The sequence below is a fragment of the Canis lupus genome, chromosome 27, assembly GCF_003254725.2.
Source record: "Canis lupus dingo isolate Sandy chromosome 27, ASM325472v2, whole genome shotgun sequence".
Classification (NCBI taxonomy): Eukaryota; Metazoa; Chordata; class Mammalia; order Carnivora; family Canidae; genus Canis; species Canis lupus.
The window spans coordinates 39,223,988-39,243,586 of record NC_064269.1 but is presented as its reverse complement, the minus strand read 5'-3'; the positions used below and the strand labels follow the sequence as shown (position 1 = coordinate 39,243,586).

Below are 19,599 nucleotides of genomic sequence, written 5' to 3'. Positions count from 1 at the left end.
AATTCCATTTATATAAAATACAAAAATAGACAATATTCACACATGAAGCGTGAAGGATATTATGACCTTTGGACAGGGGCACATGACCCTCTGGCCTAAGGGGGCCAGAGGAGGCTAGAAATGTTCTATTTTTTCATCTGGGTGGCAGCTACACACATGTATCCACTTGGTTGCACACTTACATTTGTACACTCATATTTTTCTGATATATGTTACCCTTCAACAGAAAGGTTAAGCCTGGCGTGAAGAGGCAGACTGAGGAGATCATAACTGAGGGGTAACAGAGTTGAAAGAGAGGTTCCTAAAGACAGGAAAAAAAGGGGAGCATGGGCATGTAAAACCAAGCTATAGCCAAAAAGCTGCAAAATCTCATTAAGGTGGGAGAGACTCTCCCTGCCCTGAGCTGGGACTCTGAGTTCCGCCCAGCAAATACCCAAGCATGCTAGATGCACAGTAGATGAGTTAAAACGACCCCTCTGTACAGTGCTTCCAGCTTAGAGGCCAGCAAATATCTCTTTAGTAGTCATTCCTGATCACAGCTCAGAGGACCACAGACTTCATGTTATTAGGAATTCTAACAACCCAGCCAAACAGCCAAATCGCATGAGTTCCATCTTCAGAGGAGGAAACAGATGCATATAGTGGGTTAGCAGCTATCCCACAAAATCAAATGGTCCCTTAAAGACTAGGGATTCTAAGATCCTTAGTCAGGTAGGTCCACAGAACCCAGGGGAATATGCTGGCAGCACAGTGTCATGGAAAGTGCATGGCTCTCAAATGGAGTTTCATCTCTAAAAACCTCAGCTTCTATAAAATTGGAATAATTTCACAATAGCTTGAAGAGAATACAAGTCTGGCATATACTCAGGTGACTACAAATGCTTGTTCCTTTCCTCCTTCCTCCTTCCCCTTCCCTAGGAGAGTAGAAGGTTTTCAGAAAAGAGAAACACCTCTGTCTTGCAAGGAGTTCCCACAAACCAGGGACGCGATGGTCTCTAGGAGTCCAAACGCATGTTCTTAAGACCACACCATCTCCTGGCACGATATATGCCCATCTGCAGGACAGCTCCTCCCTTGCCCTTTGCAGCACTCGTTCAGCCCATCCATGTGGGTTTCTGTGTTTCTATGTGGTTTGGATATGTTGGCTTTTCCTAGATGGCCTGGAGGGTGGGGGTGGGGCGCACAGACACAGCAGTACAAATGCGTGTGTTTGTGTTCCAAGATGCAGCTGTTTATTTCCCCAGGTGAATTTTAAAATCACTCCAAATTCATCAGCATCTTCTTAGGAAATCTCCTAAATAGCAACGTGTTCAAAACTCAGAAGCTGTGCCTGGGTCGAGAGAAAGAGAACTGGGGCAGGGAGCAAGATGCATGAGTTCTGTCTTTAACGGCTTCCCCCTGCCACTGGAGTTGTGACACTCTCCCGGGAGCAGCATCTGACTCTCCCACATGCATGCCCCTGGACCTGGATCCAATCATGGCAAATCAGAGCCCTGGGAGGCTGGAAAGGTACCATGGTACCCAACATCGCCCTCTAGTTCAAGGTGAAGAGTGAGGAAAGCCACAGCAGGAGGGAAGGCTTGTTTGGAAAGACTTCCATTTCTGAGCCCCTCCTCCTCACGACAGATTTTAACTCTTTCCACGCCTAATGCTAAGTACCCATCTAGAGGGCAGAGGACAATTTATCACGCTTCTGGGAATTGAAGAAAGTTAGCAAACTTCCATGGGCCTCCATCTGTAAAATGAGATGCGCATTAAAGACTCTCAAAGGTCCCTTGTAACTCTTGACGTTCTGAGTCATAGGGGCTTACAATAAAATAAAAGAGGAAAAACTAAAATGAAATCAACTCTACCTTTAAAAAAAAAAAAAAGGCAGGGGGAATCATTCACTCTCCCCCTGCGTTTAACTTGTATGGCCTCTGCCATCCTGGCCCAGCCACCTCCCCAGCAGGAAATGACCCCAACTGCCTCATCTGGCACTGGGGGGGCTTCATCTGCTGAGTATTTAATTAGAACTGGTGATGGCTGTTCAGATAGAGCTAAGGCCAACAGGGCAGGAAGGCGTCCCCTTGTTCTCCGCTCAGGAGACTCAGGGAAAGCCCAACAGCTGGGACAGGTCTCCATGTAGGTCGTCCCCCTGCTGGCAGCAGTTGATGGCTTTCTGTGTTCATCAGTTCAGATGTCCTCCTGGGGAGGGACTTGACTTCAGAGGGGTGGGGCCCTTCTCAGCAGGGGAACAGGCTCTCCCCAACCGCTCCATTCAGTCTGCACACCGCCCAGCAAGCAGAGGCTGCAAAAGGGACCTGGAGATGTGAGCAAACCCAGGCAGGAAGTAACAAAGAGCAGATTCAACCTGGAAAAATGTGGCCATTGCATCTGGGGATAAATAATCAGAAACACAAATACTCAGGTGGGAGGGAGATGCCTGGAACAGGATGCGGCCAGACAGCATTTGGACAGGAGCTTGCAATGTGATCTAGTGACAAAGAAATTGCTGGGGGATTCACGAGCTGGATGCATGGAGGTGACACCCCAACAAGAACAAGGAAGGAACAGGGGCAGGGCCAAGCAGCTGTTCCTTGCCTCTCTAGAGGCCGGATTAGGTAGACCATGGTATTAAGATGGCAGCAAGGGAGATTCAAGTCAGACTCTAGGAAGAACCCTGTCACTACAAAGAACAGGGACATATTATCTGAAGTGATGAAGAAGTCTCTGGGGAGATGTTTGAAGGACACAGACCCAGGAAGCCTGCTGCAGACACAGGGATGCAGACAAGATGACCCACAGACATCTCACGCAGCCCACCAAGGACAATGTGATTCTGCAGGTAATGGCAGGCTGGCCTGTTTACCAATGCCACAGGGAACAGATGACACAGGAACCCAAACCAGCCACAAACACAGAAATGCAAGATCTGGGAAAAGTCACATGACTGTCCCAAGTCTGAGACAAAGCTGGGAAGAGAGAGCTCCAATCTGCAGATCACCAGACTTCTTCCTCCTTGGGCCCACAAAGAAGGTATTTCCCAATCCTCCCACTGGCTCCATTGCCTAGGACATGGGAGCTTCAAAACAAGGCTCTGGGGACAAATCCCCACGTACATGAGACCCAGCGGGGCCAATCAAATACATGCCATCTGATCTGTTCCTTCACCAACAGACAGTTGCTCTGGAGGGAGTTGGGTTAGACCTAGACCCCAAGAAGAGCCTCCCTCTTGAGTTTTACGATACTGCACAAGCGAGCAAAAGAACTGGTTTATATTCCCCCTTCTTCCCATAGGTTGATAGGCTAGACTGTGCTTAGAGCTGTACAGTGTATGCCATTTCTCACCAAAGCACATGAGAAAGGTACAGGAGTGCCTCCCTTGAAGGAGGAAGGGAAGTTTGAGATTTGAAAGTCCGGGTTTAGAAAGCAGATAAATGACACTGACTATTCACTTCAAAAAAGGACTACTATATAAACACTTCAAGTTGGATGAGGATTTTAAAATCAGGTATTCAGTGTAATAAGTGACACTGTCAGCTCAACCCAGAGCATAGATTGAAGACCTAGTCACAGGCCCAGGAAGACAAAAGTCTCTATGATTCCAGGTGAGGCTTCCAGGAGACCAGTCAGCCTGCTGGTAAGGTATTGGACATTGGGTCTTAGCTCTTGAGAGAGCTTTCCAGAGACTCTAGAAAGATGAAGGGGGGGGGGGGGCTTTTAAAGAAGGGCTCTCCAGAGCATGTGGACAGCAGGCAGGTGTTAGAGTCTGCCACTGGTCCGTGAAGCCAGACCAGAAGAGGGCTGGGCCTCATTTGGATGGAAGACTGCATCTCATTTATAGACAGGTTGGCCTAGAGGCCAGAAAAAGACAAAAGTTCTTTAGAGATCTCTGGACCGGAGATTAAGGAACTAGAATAGCAACCAAAGCTGAACCTCTGGCAAATGCCAGGCACTGCTCATAGTGCTTTAGGGGTGTCATCTCCCTGAATCTCATTTCCTTGACCAATATTTTTTTTAACATTCTACCTAATTATTCATGAAAGACACACAGAGAGAGGCAGAGATGGGCAGTGGGAGAAGCAGGCTTCCTGAGGGGAGCCCGATATGGGACTTGATCCCAGGACCCCAGGATCACACCCTGAGCCAAAGGCAGATGCTCAACCACTGAGTCACCCAGGTGCCCCTTCCTGACCAATATTATGTGTCCACCATGTGTCAGATGTTTCCTCGAAACCACTCAAAGAGATCCAGTGAGAAAACCAAAGGGACAGGAGATGTCATACAGTTTGCCCAAGCTTATCCATTGCTTGGTGGCTGAGCTGGGATTCAGATTCAGCCTGGCATTCCAACTTTGCTTACATGAGAACTTTCTCCTTCAGGAAACCTTCCAGCCCTGTTCCCCTTGGTCCGAGTCACTACTGCAGGACAGTTAGGATGTGTACCTACGTATACCCAGATGAGGTCTGGGCAGTTTGCCATTACCCAAACTAGTGAAGGTGGGAGCAGCTGGATCAACCACAGCCCTTTGGTCCTGGAGAGTATTACACTCTGCGTCTGAGGGAGGAAGATCCAAGTGTCTCTGTCCGATTCAGCGTGGCTTAGGCTAAGATTAATGACTGAATTAGCTTCCATTTCCTGAGCATCCTAACAGTGGGAGGGAATGACCCAGAATGCAGGAGGCTGTGAGCAGATTAACCACTCACCCTCTGTAAGTAGCCACACATGGAAGAAACCTGTGCATTTACAGGGGTCATCCCACATGACCCTGAAAAACCGTCTGCCTCCTGTTTCCTTCATTAAACACTGACCTCCCCAGATGTACTGACCGCGTCCTCCTCCCTCATCCCAGATCAGCAGAGAGGTCCTCTGCACTTAAGGGCATTCCATCCCAAATGTTGCCTGGCTGTTAGGGCATTAGGCTCTAAGGTAAGCGGCTTATGACAGCTGGGGGCAAAGGAAGGAGGGAGGCCCGTCTGGGGCCAAAGCTCTTGGAAATAGAGCCAGCAGGGTGTGATTTCCAGAGCCCCGCTCCACTTGCTGGTGCCCAAAAGCCTGAGGCTTTGATCCCCCATTAGGGTGCAGCTACTAAAAGCAGGGTTACATGAAGGATCTGAAGGAAAGACCTGAGAGTATATGCAGAGGATGTTGAGTGATGGCAAAACCAGGCAGGGAGAAACCACAAGGAAGGAAGGCTGAGCATGCTCAAGACCGATGTCTCCTGGTCACCCCAGACCCACTCCGAAGCCTGAAGGCAGGAAAGGGCAGTACACATACCTAGAGGTCGTCCCCGCCCTGCTTCCCGTGGAAGCTGACCTGCAACCTGGGTTCACTGTCCTCCCTGCTGGGGCCTCAAGAAGCTTGGGACCCTGTGCTCCCCAGTTCTTGCTGTTTCCCCAGCCCCCTCCAGCCTCACCCTCCTGGGCAACGTGCTGCCTCTCATCCCTGCCTGCTGGCTCCACGCCATGTAATGGACTCAGGGCCAGTCCTGAGCAGATAGATTCTTGCAACAGACGCAAATTACAAACCTTGTAATTAAAAGGTATCTGTGGGGTGCAACTCTTCCCCAATTCATGACTCCCCCCCCCCACCATGCAGACAGGAGGGAAGACAGGTGTGTATACCACAGGGAGCAAGAAGGTGAGCAGAGACGACTGTCCAGTTCAGAGGCTGCCTTCTCCAATCCTGACCCTGCTTTACTGCTAGCAACCCCAATGGCAAGAATAAGGCCATCCCTCCCCCACCTATGCCCAGGTGACAGAAGCATCCTGGAGAGGCCGGACATCACAGGGACTGAGAGCTCAGACCCAGGGTCTGTCTGCATCCCTATCTGACACCAGCTGTTTGACCTTGACCAAGACAGGTAATCTCACCGTTCTCTTCTACAAGAGAGGGATAGTCACGGTAAATACTCCAGAGGGTTGTTAAAGGGATTAAATTAGTTCCTTGATGGACCGAGCACAGTGGAAGTAATGGTGGTCATTACTAATAACTTAGCAGCAGCAAGATGTTCAGGGAGGGAAGGGTCCAGACTCCCACCGTGGGAGGGAGAGAACAGATACCACTGCCCCCATCCCTGGCAACACTGGGACTACTAGAAACTGGATGACAGTCGGGTCCCAATGCCAGAGGGGCCTTCAGGGCAGAGCCATGGGTCATGCAGGCAGCTACTGACACAGTGTCCACAGCCAATGGTGCCTGTGTCTTTTCCTAGATGACTGTATAATCACATCACAGATAAGCACAACCACCACTAAGTTCTTCACTGCAGTGGTCTTCAGGGCTGTGGGATCCACCCACCGGTGCAGGGCTAGAGGCTGCTGACAAAAAGAAGAAAGGGAAGCAGCTAGAGAGCAAGGAGGATGGAATGAGAGAAGAGGATAGCCTACAACCCCCAGGGCTCAGCTTCTGCCCTGGGAAGGGCACCAGACTCCCCTTAATGCTGGACCTGAGGGCAGCCTGTAAGGGCTCAGGCTTAGCCCACAGGTCTCCTGACATGCCCCCACCATCCCCCTTCCACCCTGGCCCCCCTCCATCCCCCAACCTCCCTCCTCCCACTCCTCCACCCCTGTCTTGGCTCCCCTCAGCCTTCTCTTTGGGGGGGTGGCTCTGAGGGGGAAGCAGGTTGCTGTGGTATTTTCTTCCCTGGTTGGAGAAGGAGGTAAGAAAACCAAGGAGGAAAAGGGCTCATGAGGGAGCAATGAAGGGACAGGTTCCAAGTGGCTGTGAGAGGGGCCCATCTCTGGAAAGCCTCCCTTGCCAAGCCCAACTCTTATGGATCCATCCCTCCCCTCAGTGCTACAGTGTACTTACTGTCTATGCTAACACATTATGCTTTGAATCAATTCAACAAACACTGTTTAGTATTTACTATGTGCCAGACACTGTACAAAGAAATAAAGAAAGCAGAATATTACAAAGTCTTCAGTCTATCTAGGGACAAGTGAAGCTCAGAGGGTATGCTAAGTGCTTCGGTGATGTTGCCCAACCATGGAACATGGAACAAGGAGCATCATGTAATAGACACAACAGAGTATTAAATAGCATTTTTAGGAGTGCCGAGTGGCTTGGTGGGTAAAGCCAAGTCCAACTCTTGGTTTCAGCTCAGGTCATGATCTCAGGGTCTTGGGACCAAGCTTCACATTAGGCTCTGCCCTCAGTGGGGAGTCTGCTTGAGGATTCTCTCCCTCTGCCTCTCTGCCACTCATGCATACATATGTGTGTGCTCTCTCCCCCTCCCTCTCTCTAAAATAAATAAATATTTTTTAAAAGACCATTTTTAAATAGTGAAAAAGCCCCTTTCCAATCACTCTGCAAAGATAAAGTCTTGGTTAGATGCCAATATACCTTCAATATCTCCGACATTAGTGAAGCTTCCTTTCTCAAGGAAGATGGAGCAGGTCCCCCAGCCTGAGATCTTCAGCCAGCTGCATCCAGCCAGGAATTAATAAGCTTATTTTATCACTGGTGTGGTTTATTTTTGCAGTATTGTCTATTTGTTGGTCAGTGATATTGGTTCTCCAATTATAACAACATAATATTTCCTTTTAAAATAAATTTAAGCTTTAAAAGTGAGCCATTTTAGCAAAAACATTCAACAACTAACAGTATAGATAGTAAATGCCTATCCTGAAAATCTTGAAACTGGTAAGCAATGGTATCCAAAATTACAATCATGGTATTCAGAAAACTGAAATTGTAAGACTTTCTGACCCAGAAAAGCCTCAGTCAGCACATGTGCCCTCATGAGTCTCTCGTCTCCTGGCTAGACAGTAAACTCCCTGCACCCCCTCCTCTCTTTGGGGGTGCCAAATCCACACAATAGGCATTTTCATTCATTTGGAACATGGGGAAGAAATTCAACTCACCTCATAGGGGGGTTAAAAAAATTAAAAATTAAAGCAAAGCATGGACAGGTGGGAGAGCCAACTCAAGCCCATTGGCAGATGGAAAACCCAAGGCAAAGAGGAATATGAAGTATTTTCACCTGGGGAAGGTGCCGGCTACAGGTCTCAAATAAGAAAACCAACGCAGCATGGCTGACAAACTTGCCCCAAAGCACATGCCAGTGAATCCTACTTGTTGCCCTCCACACACCAAATTCTTCCCACTACATTCTGCTGCTGGGCAGGTCCACGTAACTCACAGGAAGTAACTCCTACCGAAAGCCACTGGTTTTCTAAAACATTCCACTAGCAGAGCTGGGGCTCCCAGGCCCTGCTCATAGACCATGGCATGAACTGGTCTGAATGCCCCCACCCCCAACCCCATGGTGCACAGTGAGAACAGTACATAGCAACACACACAGCTCTGTAACCAGGGATGGGTGGGGTGTGTAGGGAGCCAGCAGCAAACCCACGCAAAACCTTAGGGCCTCGGGGCTTCAGCTCCAAAGCCTTTGGGGTTCCTATGTCTGCACTTGACCAAGAAAACACAACAGAACAGCATACCCATCAAATTCCACTCCTTCTGACTTCCTGTTCCTAAAAAGGTGCTAAAACGCCACAGGCCCTCTCTGCAGCCTGGGAAGCCTCTACCCTCCCAGGGCCTGTGGATGAGCTAAGTGTAAGTTCCCTGGGCTGGACAATTTCAGAGAGAAGGGAGAAACAGCTTTAGCTAAAACATTCACAGCCAGACATACTCCACCCTTCGACACCTGACAGCCATGGATGGATTCCTGACTGGAAACTCAAGAAGACAGTTAGGAGAATGCCAGGGGTCACCCAGCCCCTTAGACTGCTGAGCTGGACACGGCATCTGGTGGTTATCCCCGGTGGGCTGGTATGCAGCAGATGAGACCCCCAAACCGCGATGCTCACCGGATGGTGAACACATTGTGGAAGACATAAGAATCCACCCAGGGCTTCTTCGGAGCCATCACACCATAAATGGCAATCTTCATGACTCTTGCTGGGGAGATTCACAGCGCTCTTGCCTTAGCTGAGCTCCATGTCAACAGGGGTGGAGGGTCAAGGAAGGTGGGGTCTCCACAGTGCACTGTCTGCTTCAGAAGATGGTGACATGGCTAACAACCCTGCCAGCTCTTCTTTCTTTACTTCCAAAGTACTGTTGGTTTGTCCTCCTCATAGTCAGGGCACACAGAACAGGGAAGGCTGGGAATGTATCAGGGCACTATTGCTTTGGTTTGTGGTGTGAAGTAAACATGAGCATTATCTCCCCTGAAGAAGAGCAATCACCCCGCTCAGACTCACCAATCCACTAACCGTTTGCTCATCCAGAACAAAGGTCAGCCTTCTTAGCAGAATGCATCTCCAGGTGCCATATGTTCACAAATGCTCAACCAGGCAGGGGCCCTGGAGCCCCACAGGAGCTGTTCAGATACCTCCAGGCCACAGTGCAGAACCCTTTACAAAGGTCCTTCCAATACCAACATGCTTAATCCCAACATTCAAACAAAGACAAACTTTAGTGGAAAAACTCACGAGATAGGCAACAAAAAACTATAACCGAAACGAAGTTGCAAAACCAAACATGACTGGCCAATCCTAAGTTTTCCCATTAATATCCTTGTACTTCTCATCCATTTCCTTTGCCCTCAGCAAGTACTTCAGGGCAGGCAGCCTCCAAAGGTTTAAGGGGGAAAAAAATTGGGGTGGGGGAGGAAGAAGTGGGGCAGAGGGAGAGAAAGAGAATCTTAAGCAGTCTTCACAGCCAGGAAAGAGCCCAACGTGGGGCTCGATCTCACAACCCTGATATCAAGACCTGAGTCAAAATCAAGAGTTGGACACTCAACCAACTGAACCACCCAGACACCCCTAAGAATAATTTTAAATTGAGAATTACCTTTATCGCTGCAATTTTCCAGTTAAATGAGAAGACAGTATCAGTTTAGCACCGACTACATCAGTGTAAGTCACAGGAAGCTAGTATGCTCAAACACACAGTCTGAGAATCCCTGATGGTGCCCAACCTTCTCCTTTTCCAGATGAGGAAGTCAAGGTCCAAAAAGAAGCCAGTTGGTGGCAGAACAGCACCTAGAACCCAGGTCTTCTGGCACTCAGCTCAGCCCTCTTTCCTCTCCATGTCCTTGGGTTCAAGCACATCATGGACTAAAGCACATGCTTCCAAATGCAATTAGCCATGCAGGCCCCAAATAGCAGGGGCAGTATGTAAGGTTCAGCTGATGTCACAAGTGTGCTCAGCTGACATGCCCCTCAAATTAGGCCCCTGCCTCAGGACTCCTCAGGAATCTTCTCTGGGCCAGCCGTCTCCAGAGAGTAGCCAGTGTGTGTCTGCATGTGCTCTCCTCCCTTCCCACAGCAGCCAGGTGAGACCACCACTCAATGCCTGGTTTCTCCTAAGTCTTAGGGATTATGTTCAGGGGTTCATAATCTTATTTGGGCCTTGGAGCCCTAAGACAGCTAAAATCTAGAGACCCCTTCTCAGAATATTTTTAGATGTGTAAAATATAAGGAAGGACTATGCATATACAAATATAATCACTAAAACATTTAAATGTAAAATATAGTCATATACTTGCTTCCTTATCAACACGTTAGATAGCAAGACCTAGCAGCGTATCTCAAAACTGTCATAATTTCAAAGCAATGATGAGTAACATGCTATTGGAGATTTGTGCAACAACTCTTCAATGCAATACAAGTCTGTGTGATTTCTATCCACGACAAACTCTCAGGAACTCATAGTAATGTAGGTTTGTGCCTATATCCTTTTTTTTTTTTAAGATTTATTTATTTTAGAGAGACAGACAGCCAGAGACAACCAGCATGAGAAGGAGAGGCAGAGAAAGAAGGAGAGAGAACTTCAAGCAGACCCTGTGCTAAGCATGGAGCCCACCATGGGGCTCAATCCCAGGACCTCAAGATCATGACCTGAGCTGACACCAAGAGCTGGACACCCAACTGATTGCACCACCCAGGTGCCCCTGTGCCTATATCCTTAATTGAAGTAAATGCTAAGTTCTAGTTAAGTGTTGGTGAAAATAAAGCCAAGTTTATTAATTCTGCCCCTGAATTCTATTCTCAGAACCCCCAAGGTTTAAGAGGTCCTGACGCTGCCTCATAGCCCCAGGGTCATCAGATATGAGGTATCGAGGCACCCTTATGAGTTGACCTGGGGGGCAGAGAGACCTTGTCTTCGGTGAGGAGACATATCAGGCTAGAAGCAGCCCCAGAACCATCCTCATCGCCTACCAAGCATCAGATATGACTCCTGGATGTCTCTGGACCTCAATAGCAGGACACACAGCTGGCTGGGGTGATGCTCTGGCTAGGAGAAGGGGAGGGCCTCGGCCAGGCCAGACACTGGTCCTCATCCTCTGTTCTGTAGGGTGGGACTGGCAAGTCAACGCCCCAACATTCCTTCCAGCCCCTTTTGAGGAATCCTAGAGAGCTCTGGACCTGAAGGGAAGCCACACCCCAGCCACCTCCATCCCCTGCAGAAACTCTCAGCCTGCCTTCCACTAGACCCCCACTGCCTGACCTCTTTCACAACCCTGACACTGCTCATCTCTGGGTAGGGGACCATGTAGACAAAATGCCGCCCTTGGACAGTCATTTTAAGAGAACAGGGGGAGCAGTTGCAAGGCACAGCCCGGCTCTTCACCAGCTTAACAAGGCATTTTATGTTTCTCATGATGAGGGGACGTGAGCTGCTCCAACCACCTCCATGGGATTGCTATTAGCATCAAGTGAGAATACTGTTAATTTTTTAAACTCCTTGGAAAAGGAAATCCGTACCCAGTTTTGGGGGGCTTGCCTTCCCCTACCCCGACTTCTCTCTGTAACACACCCCAGGCTGCCAAGAGCCCCCAGCTCCCCGGGAGATGAGATCCAGCCAGCCCTGCGGAGGCTCCGCTCTGCTCAGCTGTGCAGTCCCAGGGGCAGGGGTTGCTGGGGCTGTCTCTGTTGTGTCCTCTGGAGGGCCCCTGGGGGTAGCAAAGAGAGGCAGGTGAGGACCACATGTGGCCTCCAGGTGGGGCACACGGGATAGGAACACAGGCAAAGCCTGGGGGAAATCACCACATTGTCCTCAGTCATTAGCACAAGTCGACAGCAGCACCAAGTGCTCCCCACCTGCACTTGTGAGAGCACAGCAGCCATCACCAAGAAACGGCGTGGACTGGGGCATCATTAAATCCACATTTGAATTTGCCCTGTGTTGGCCAGAGCCTCTCCTAAGAATTCTGGGAAAGGAAGACTAGGACAGTGTTATCAAGGGCTTGGCAGTCACCCCTGGAATGACAAAGACCCCAAAAGCTCATATGAAGCTCAAATCCCAGCTGGATCACTTAGTAGATGTCCCCGGGACAGAGCACTAGCCTCTCTGAGTCTGTTTCCTCACCTCCTTCAAGAGATGAGGATAACAGCCACTTGGCAGGGTATTCACCAGGACTAAATGAGGGAGCTCAAGTGGAAGCAAGATCCACATTAGCAGGCACACTGAAGGCATTCAGGAAAGTTGGTTTCCTCCCCTAAAACCACAGATTAATGATAAAGGACAATTTCCTCAAGTCCCCCCAGCTCCGTTCAAACACTGTTTCATCAGATGTATAAAAACTCTTCTGTAAAGGAAGTGGGAACAGGAGGTAATGACAGGTCAAGAAACAGTGGCCTCTGGTTTTAAGAAAGTGAGAAGACATTCTAATTTTCTCGGCCCACGTTTTTTCCCCTAAATGAGCCCTCGTGGGAGATCCCGATGGCCTATATCTCAGATGTCCCCTAGCCTATTTCTCTGGCTCAGTGCAGTAATTCAGGTTGAGATGTCAGATGTCCAGGGCTACAGGTGAACAGTCAGGGGTCAGGGCCATCCTACGGCTTGGGGGGAGGGGTCTCCTCTGCAGAAAGGGAAGGGATTTGGTCAGTTCCAGGACCCCACCCAAGACCAGGCCAGAGAGGAGAGCACTGCCTCCTGAATGAAACTGTGGGCCCCTGGCGCCTCCCAGCTGGCACTCTGCCTCTCCATGCCTGCCGCTGCCAACAGCAGCCCAGGGACCTGGCAGAGATGCCAGCTCCTCCTGAATAAAGGCAGCTTCTGCTGTCCGTTCTCTGGTGCCTCAAGCCCGGGAAAGCTAGTCCAGAGCAAGGGGACCCCTGGCCTCCCTGTCAATGCCCTCCTCACCATTCCCACTTCAGAAGGTCCAGCTGCCCACACAGATGAAGCTGTGGGCCATGCCTACTGGAATTCCAGCACCCGCCAGGGGGGAGGGCTTTATACCCTAAGTCCACAAACGCCCCCAGGGCCGACCACATGCATGGCACTGAGCCTCGCTCTGGGATCTCCTGGTGCCCGTTCTTTTTTTTTTTTTTTAATTTTTTAATTTATTTATGATAGGCACACAGTGAGAGAGACAGGCAGAGACACAGGCAGAGGAAGAAGCAGGCTCCATGCACCGGGAGCCTGACGTGGGATTCGATCCCGGGTCTCCAGGATCGCGCCCTGGGCCAAAGGCAGGCGCTAAACCGCTGCGCCACCCAGGGATCCCCCGTTCTTAATCTGCGTCTCTGCCTCTGTCCTTCTGACTGTCTGGGTCAGGGCAAGAGGTTGGGAGGAGGTGTGTCACAGAAGGGTCTATTCAGCCCACCCACTACACAACCCCGTCTGAAGGCTCGAGATGGCTGAGTCCCTCAAATGCTCACATTAGCTTCCCACTTGGCGGTGATGCCTATCTCCAGACAGGTTGCTCTCCTGTATCCAAATTGGCAGCGAGGATGCAGGTGTCTCTGCCACCTGTAGGCACCTCCAGTGATGTATTTAAATGAAATTTTAATCAAATGGCTACACATAAGAAAGCATATATGCAAACTGTCATTTCGTCATCTGATAAATACTAAATGAGTGGGAAATATCAGAGAGGGTGACAGAACATGAGAGACTCCTAACTCTGGGAAACGAACAAGGGGTGGTGGAAAGGGAGGTGGGTGGGGGGTGGGGGTGACTGGGTGACGGGCACTGAGGGGGGCACTTGATGGGATGAGCACTGGGTGTTATGCTATATGTTGGCAAATTGAACTCCAATAAATAAATAAATAAATAAATAAGCCTTTAAAATATGAACATAGACAATGCCAATACATGGAACTTTGCCCACGGAATGAAAAAGTAAAACACCAAATGGAAGGTATGCACCAATCAACATCCTGAGTCAAGACACACAGAGAGCAACCAGGGTCAGAAATGGCTCCTATGATATTTCAATTAGGGTTTGATGAATGCAAAGTTCTTTTGATCTGTAAGGCTAAACAAATAATTTCTAATGGGTCTCTGATAGAAACCCATTTCCTCTCCATTTATCTTAAAATCAAATTGAAACCTGACCTAAAAGGCAGTGTAACCCAGAAGGGCAGGGACAGCTGAGCAGGTAGGGCCACAACACCTGCTTTGGACGCGGCCACCAGGTGCAGCCAGGCAGCAGCCCCGCTCCCGTGAGGTGTCAGCTGCAGGCTGCTGCTCTGGGCAGACAGGGCATCCTGACAAAGGGAAGAGTTTTGAAGACCCCAACAGGTCCCTAGAAGAGCTGCTCAGGCCCTCAGAGGCTCCAGCTTATAAATCTCCAGCCAGGGTTTAGCACCAACAGGGTGGCATGGACAGGGAGACAGGAGAGGGGCCAGAGAAGATCAAGTAGTGCTGGCCCAGAAGGAGGTGACAGTTTCTACTCAATCTTGTGGGGGTGGCACACAGCTGGAGGCAACATGTGTGCCTGTTATCCTTAGGGAAGTGACCAGGTGACTGTAGTGACTGCAAAGTGCTCATCCATTAGAAAAAATGGATTAGATGCACATGCAGAACATGAGTGGTCTTAAAATACAGGGTGAGAGGAAAAGTCAGAAACAGAATGAGTTGTAAAACAGAGTGCCTCCTAGGTAAATTAAAAATGTGTACAGTTTTGGGAAACTGCCATAGCCAGTGGAACCCAAGGAGGCAGGACAACTAAATGGAATGTGGTATCTGGGGTGGAATCCTGGAACAGAAAAAGGACAAATGGTAAAAACTAAATCTGAAGAAAGTAGAGATTTTAGTTAATGGTGGCATATCAATACTGGTTCATTAATTGTGACAAAAGAACCCTATTAACATAGGTGTTGGCAGTAGAGGAAACTGGGTATGGAGTATATGGGAACACTATTTAGTTTCTCTGTAAATCTGAAACTGCTCTAAACAATAAAGCCTATTTTTTAAATGAAAAACTTGCACAGAGACACCTGGCTCAGTGGTTGAGTGTCTGCCTTTGGCTCAGGTCGTGATCCTGGGGTCCTGGGATTGAGTCCTGCATCCCCTGCTTCTCCCTCTGCCTATGTCTCTGCCTCTCTCTGTGTGTCTCTCATGAATAAATAAAATCTTAAAAAGAAGAAGAAAAGAAAGGAAAGAAAGGAAAGAGAAAGAAAGAAAGAAAGAAAGAAAGAAAGAAAGAAAGAAAGAAAGAAAGAAAGAAAGAAAGAAAGAAAGAAAGAAGAAGGAAGGAAGGAAGGAAGGAAGGAAGGAAGGAAGGAAGGAAGGAAGGAAGGAAGGAAGAAAGGGAAAAAGGAAGGAAGGAAGGAAGGAAGGAAGGAAGGAAGGAAGGAAGGAAGGAAGGAAGGAAGGAAGGAAGGAAGGAAGGAAGGAAGAAAAAGTGAGATGCCTGAGTGGTTCAGCATCTGCCTTCGGTTCAGGGCGTGATCCTGGAGTCCCAGGATCGAGTCCCACGTCGGGCTCCCTGCATGGAGCCTGCTTCTCCCTCTCCCTATGCCTTTACCTCTCTCTCTCTCTCATGAATAAATAAATAAAATCTTTTTTTTAAATAAATAAATAATAATAAAAAGAAAAACTTGCACAAAGCAAACACACCACCATACATGCCCTAGAAACATACCACACAGGCAGGACACCCTGCAGAGAGAGCAGACAATGAAGAACAAGGCATGTATTTAGGAAAGTAAGGAGAGAGTCCTCCTGCAGACCCATTATAATGATGATGCATCCTGTTAAGTTAATCGTACACTGCATCAGAGGTCCCAAAATTAACAATAATTAATTTTTAGAAGAGAGAGAGAGAGGCAACACTGCAGGATTATAGGTTATGAAGGCCACATAAGTGGTGGGGGCTCTGATGACAGAAGGGGGCTCTGAGGAGCTGAGTAACCTGGAAGGGTCTCATGATGGAGAAGAGTTACATAGGGCTTTGAAGCAGGGGGAGGGGATGAGGGAGGGGAGAGGCTGGGAGGGAGGTGCTTCCAGCTGGTTACAAACCAGGGAAATATCAGAAAGGGAGACAGAACATGAGAGACTCCTAACTCTGGGAAACGAACTAGGGGTGGTGGAAGGGGAGGTGGGCAGAGGGTGGGGGTGACTGGGTGACGGGCACTGAGGGGGGCACTTGACGGGATGAGCACTGGGTGTTATTCTATATGTTGGCAAATTGAACACCAATAAAAAATAAATTTATATTAATTAAATAAATAAACAAACAAACAAACCAGGGACAGCCATCCAGGACCTGCTCCATGCCCCAATCAAACACTGGTCAGTCCCAAGAGCTATTTCTGGGCCTTCGTAATTCCGAGCCAAAGCCAGGAAAATCCCAGAGCAACCAAAATGGAATCTGCTGATGGGTAGCAAAGCTGGTTAGTGATACTGACAGTAGTAGTAGTTAAGAGTTGATCAGCAACAACTAATTTTCTTCAGTATACAAGTATGTCCCAAGTACTTCCTGGGACATACTTATGCTAAAAATTTACTTGCTGTTAAACTGAAATTCAAATGTAGCTAGGCATCTTGACTTTGTTAAATCTGGCAACTCTAAATAATAATAATAGCAGTGACATGCAACTGTTGCTGTTCTAAGAACTTAATTCACTTGTCTTGTTTTCATCTTTAAACAACTCAATAAAGAATGTATTGCAACCCCCTTTACACAGACATGGAAACTGACTACAAAGGAGCAAGCCATTCACCTAAGGCTGTGAGGCTTGTTGGTGCCAGAGCAGGATGCTGTTTCCCAACTGAGAAGCTGAACAAGGCCTGGGCCTCCATTCCCTGACACCCAGAGATAGGTGTGGGGACTGAGCCTCCCACAAGTGGTCGTACCAAGAGCTCCTTGTATGATCCTCAAAGAGAATTACCTCGAGAAGCCTCCCCACCAGACTCCAATTTGAGGCATCAAGCGAGCTCTGGGTTTCAAAAACTGACAAATCAAGAGAGTAAGGGAGCCCCAGTTAGTCCTCAAAGAACACAATGTCCCTACATCAGTGGAAAGAATGAGAGAAGCAGCTTCTAGTTGAAAGGTCTAGATAAGCAGCACAGGTCAGCAGGACAAGGGTCTGAGCCAGGCCACGTGCCATCCTTCCTGAGGCCAGAGAAATGGATAAATGACATTCCAGTTTGGCGGCGTGGGGGGGGGGGGGGTGGATAGTATTTGGAGATAGTATTAACTTGAATCTTATAAAACAGATGAGAATGTCACCACACCCCTCAGCGTGACTCTATTTAAAATAATCCTAATGAGCATTTATTGAGCACCTACTACATACTACACATGGAGCTAAATGTTTTCATTGCCCCATCTATGGATGGGACCTCTAAAACTACAGCCCAGTAGGGCATTTAACAATTTTGCAGATGAGGAACCTAAGATTCAGGGAAATCACTTATTCATTCAACTAACTAAAGCACCTACTACACTTTGTTCTTCAGACTCTGTCGTAGGTACTGAGAATACAGGAATGAACCAAACAAGACCCCTGCCTTCATGAAGCTGGTTGGGGCACAGATAAAAAACAAAAATCCATCATGTTGTTTCAGGTAGTAATGCTAAGTGTGATGAAGCAAACTAAAGCACAGTCAAGGAATGGAGGGATAGGGTGGAAGGATCTTAGTTAGGATGGTCAGGAAGATGTCTGGAAAGAGGTGACATTTACACAGAAGTCTGAAGTGAGAGACTGAACATGCATGGGTTTGGGGAAGGGTACCCAAGGCAGAAAGGACAACCAGTGCAAAGGCCCTGAGGTAAGGGTAACCAACACACAACCAAGATAAGGCCAATGGGCTGGAGCAGGTGCGAGAGGGTAGGATGGGTAGAAGATGAGTCTGGAGAGGATGTTTAGGGCAGGTCATCTCTAAAAGATCACTGTGATATGAAGAAATGGATCGATGGATAAATGAATGTATGGAAAGATGGACAGATGAATATGTAGATAAATGGATTTCCATAGATTCCCTTAGGCTGCTACTGACCAGAGGTGAGGACATATGTAGCTCACAAGTTGATAAAAACATGTCCAATGTTCAGATGCCAATTAACCACCTCCCTCAGAGGGCCCCAGGCAAGCACATTCCTTAGTGTATCTCCTATAGAGGAATGTGATCCAAAGTTCAACAGGCAATCTGGGTCTTCATCCAAAGGAAACCATTTGAAGAAGTCCACAGGACGGGGTCTTTGAACACCAGGAAGAAATGTCTTGCCTCCAATCTCTAACTAGGCCAGCGCCCACAGAACAAACTGGCACATCCCTACCACCACCACCACCTGGGATCAGAGGCACCAGCTATACTCTTTCTCAAGTTTTCGAATCTGTTTTGCCCAGCAGATAAAAAAATGTCACCTTCCAGAACAAAGCCAACACTCCCTGCAGGTGACACCAAACACCAAAAGCCCAGCCCCGCAGGGCCAACCCATCCCACAGTCCTTTACCACCTGCTGGACCTTACCTCCAAGTCCTTCTCGAGCTCCAGCCCGGCCTCCATCAGGTTGTGCTCAAACTCCTCCCGCTGCTCCTTCCTCTCCTCCTCCAGGGCATCGAGCGGCCCCAGCTCAATGTCACCGTGGCCCCCAGCACGAGGTTCCTTGCCTGTCTCCCCATTGGAGACAATCGCCAGTGAATGGCCAGGGGAACCCTGGCCAGGGTGCACCCCACGTTTCCGGTAATGGTAAGCAAGCACATAGTCGACCTTCCTCTGGTTGTCATGGAAGTGCATGCGGCTCAGACGGGCCTCTGAGGACACTGGCTCGCTGGCATCCAGGTAGTTGTTGATGACCTGGTCAGAGAGAACAGGACAGGGACTGAGTTCTGGTGAGGAAGAATGAGAGACAGAGGAGGCTAACCTCTGGGTCAGGGAAGCGAACTAGGAAGCCAACCCCTCAGGCCCAGAGGCCCTGACTCTCCCAGTGAAAGGACAGAGTGACCTAAGTTCCTCTGCCACCCCCCAGCCCACACCGCCCTCCACGCACCTGTCCACAGCCTGGACACCATTGCCTTCATCCCCCCTCTGGCAACCACACACATACGGATGCTCGCATGCACGGTCTATACACACAGCAGCAAAGCCCTGTGCATCCACACGTGCCTGCACCCCAGAGCCCCATGACACTTCTGCACACACACACAGCCCACCTACACACAGCACCTAGCATCAGCTCTCCTGCGCACACATCTGTGCATGCACACGCCAGCCCAGGGCACCCTGACACACATAGCCCGCTGCATGCACTGTGACACAGCCACCCATACCCATCTCCCTGCAGATCTGCTGGCCAGCCTGCAAACACATGCATGCTTACACACATAGGTTACTCACCGGCAAGTTCTCTGGATCCATTGGAACAAAGGCCAATTTCTTGTCACCTGGCCCACCCCAGCCCCACCCCACAGGGATTCACTCTAC

The 19,599-nt window shown here is 49.0% G+C and overlaps 1 protein-coding gene across 3 annotated transcripts in view; it reads right to left on the bottom strand.

The window, feature by feature from the left end:
- Nucleotides 1–19,599, bottom strand: part of ANO2 (anoctamin 2) — a 343,823-nt gene that overhangs the window by 299,991 nt on the left and 24,233 nt on the right. For all 3 annotated transcript variants that reach the window (XM_025461920.3, XM_025461921.3, XM_025461922.3), the window contains exon 3: nt 18,646–18,972. In XM_025461920.3, the coding sequence (XP_025317705.1) occupies nt 18,646–18,972 (327 nt within the window). The remainder of the gene's footprint in view (nt 1–18,645; nt 18,973–19,599) is intronic.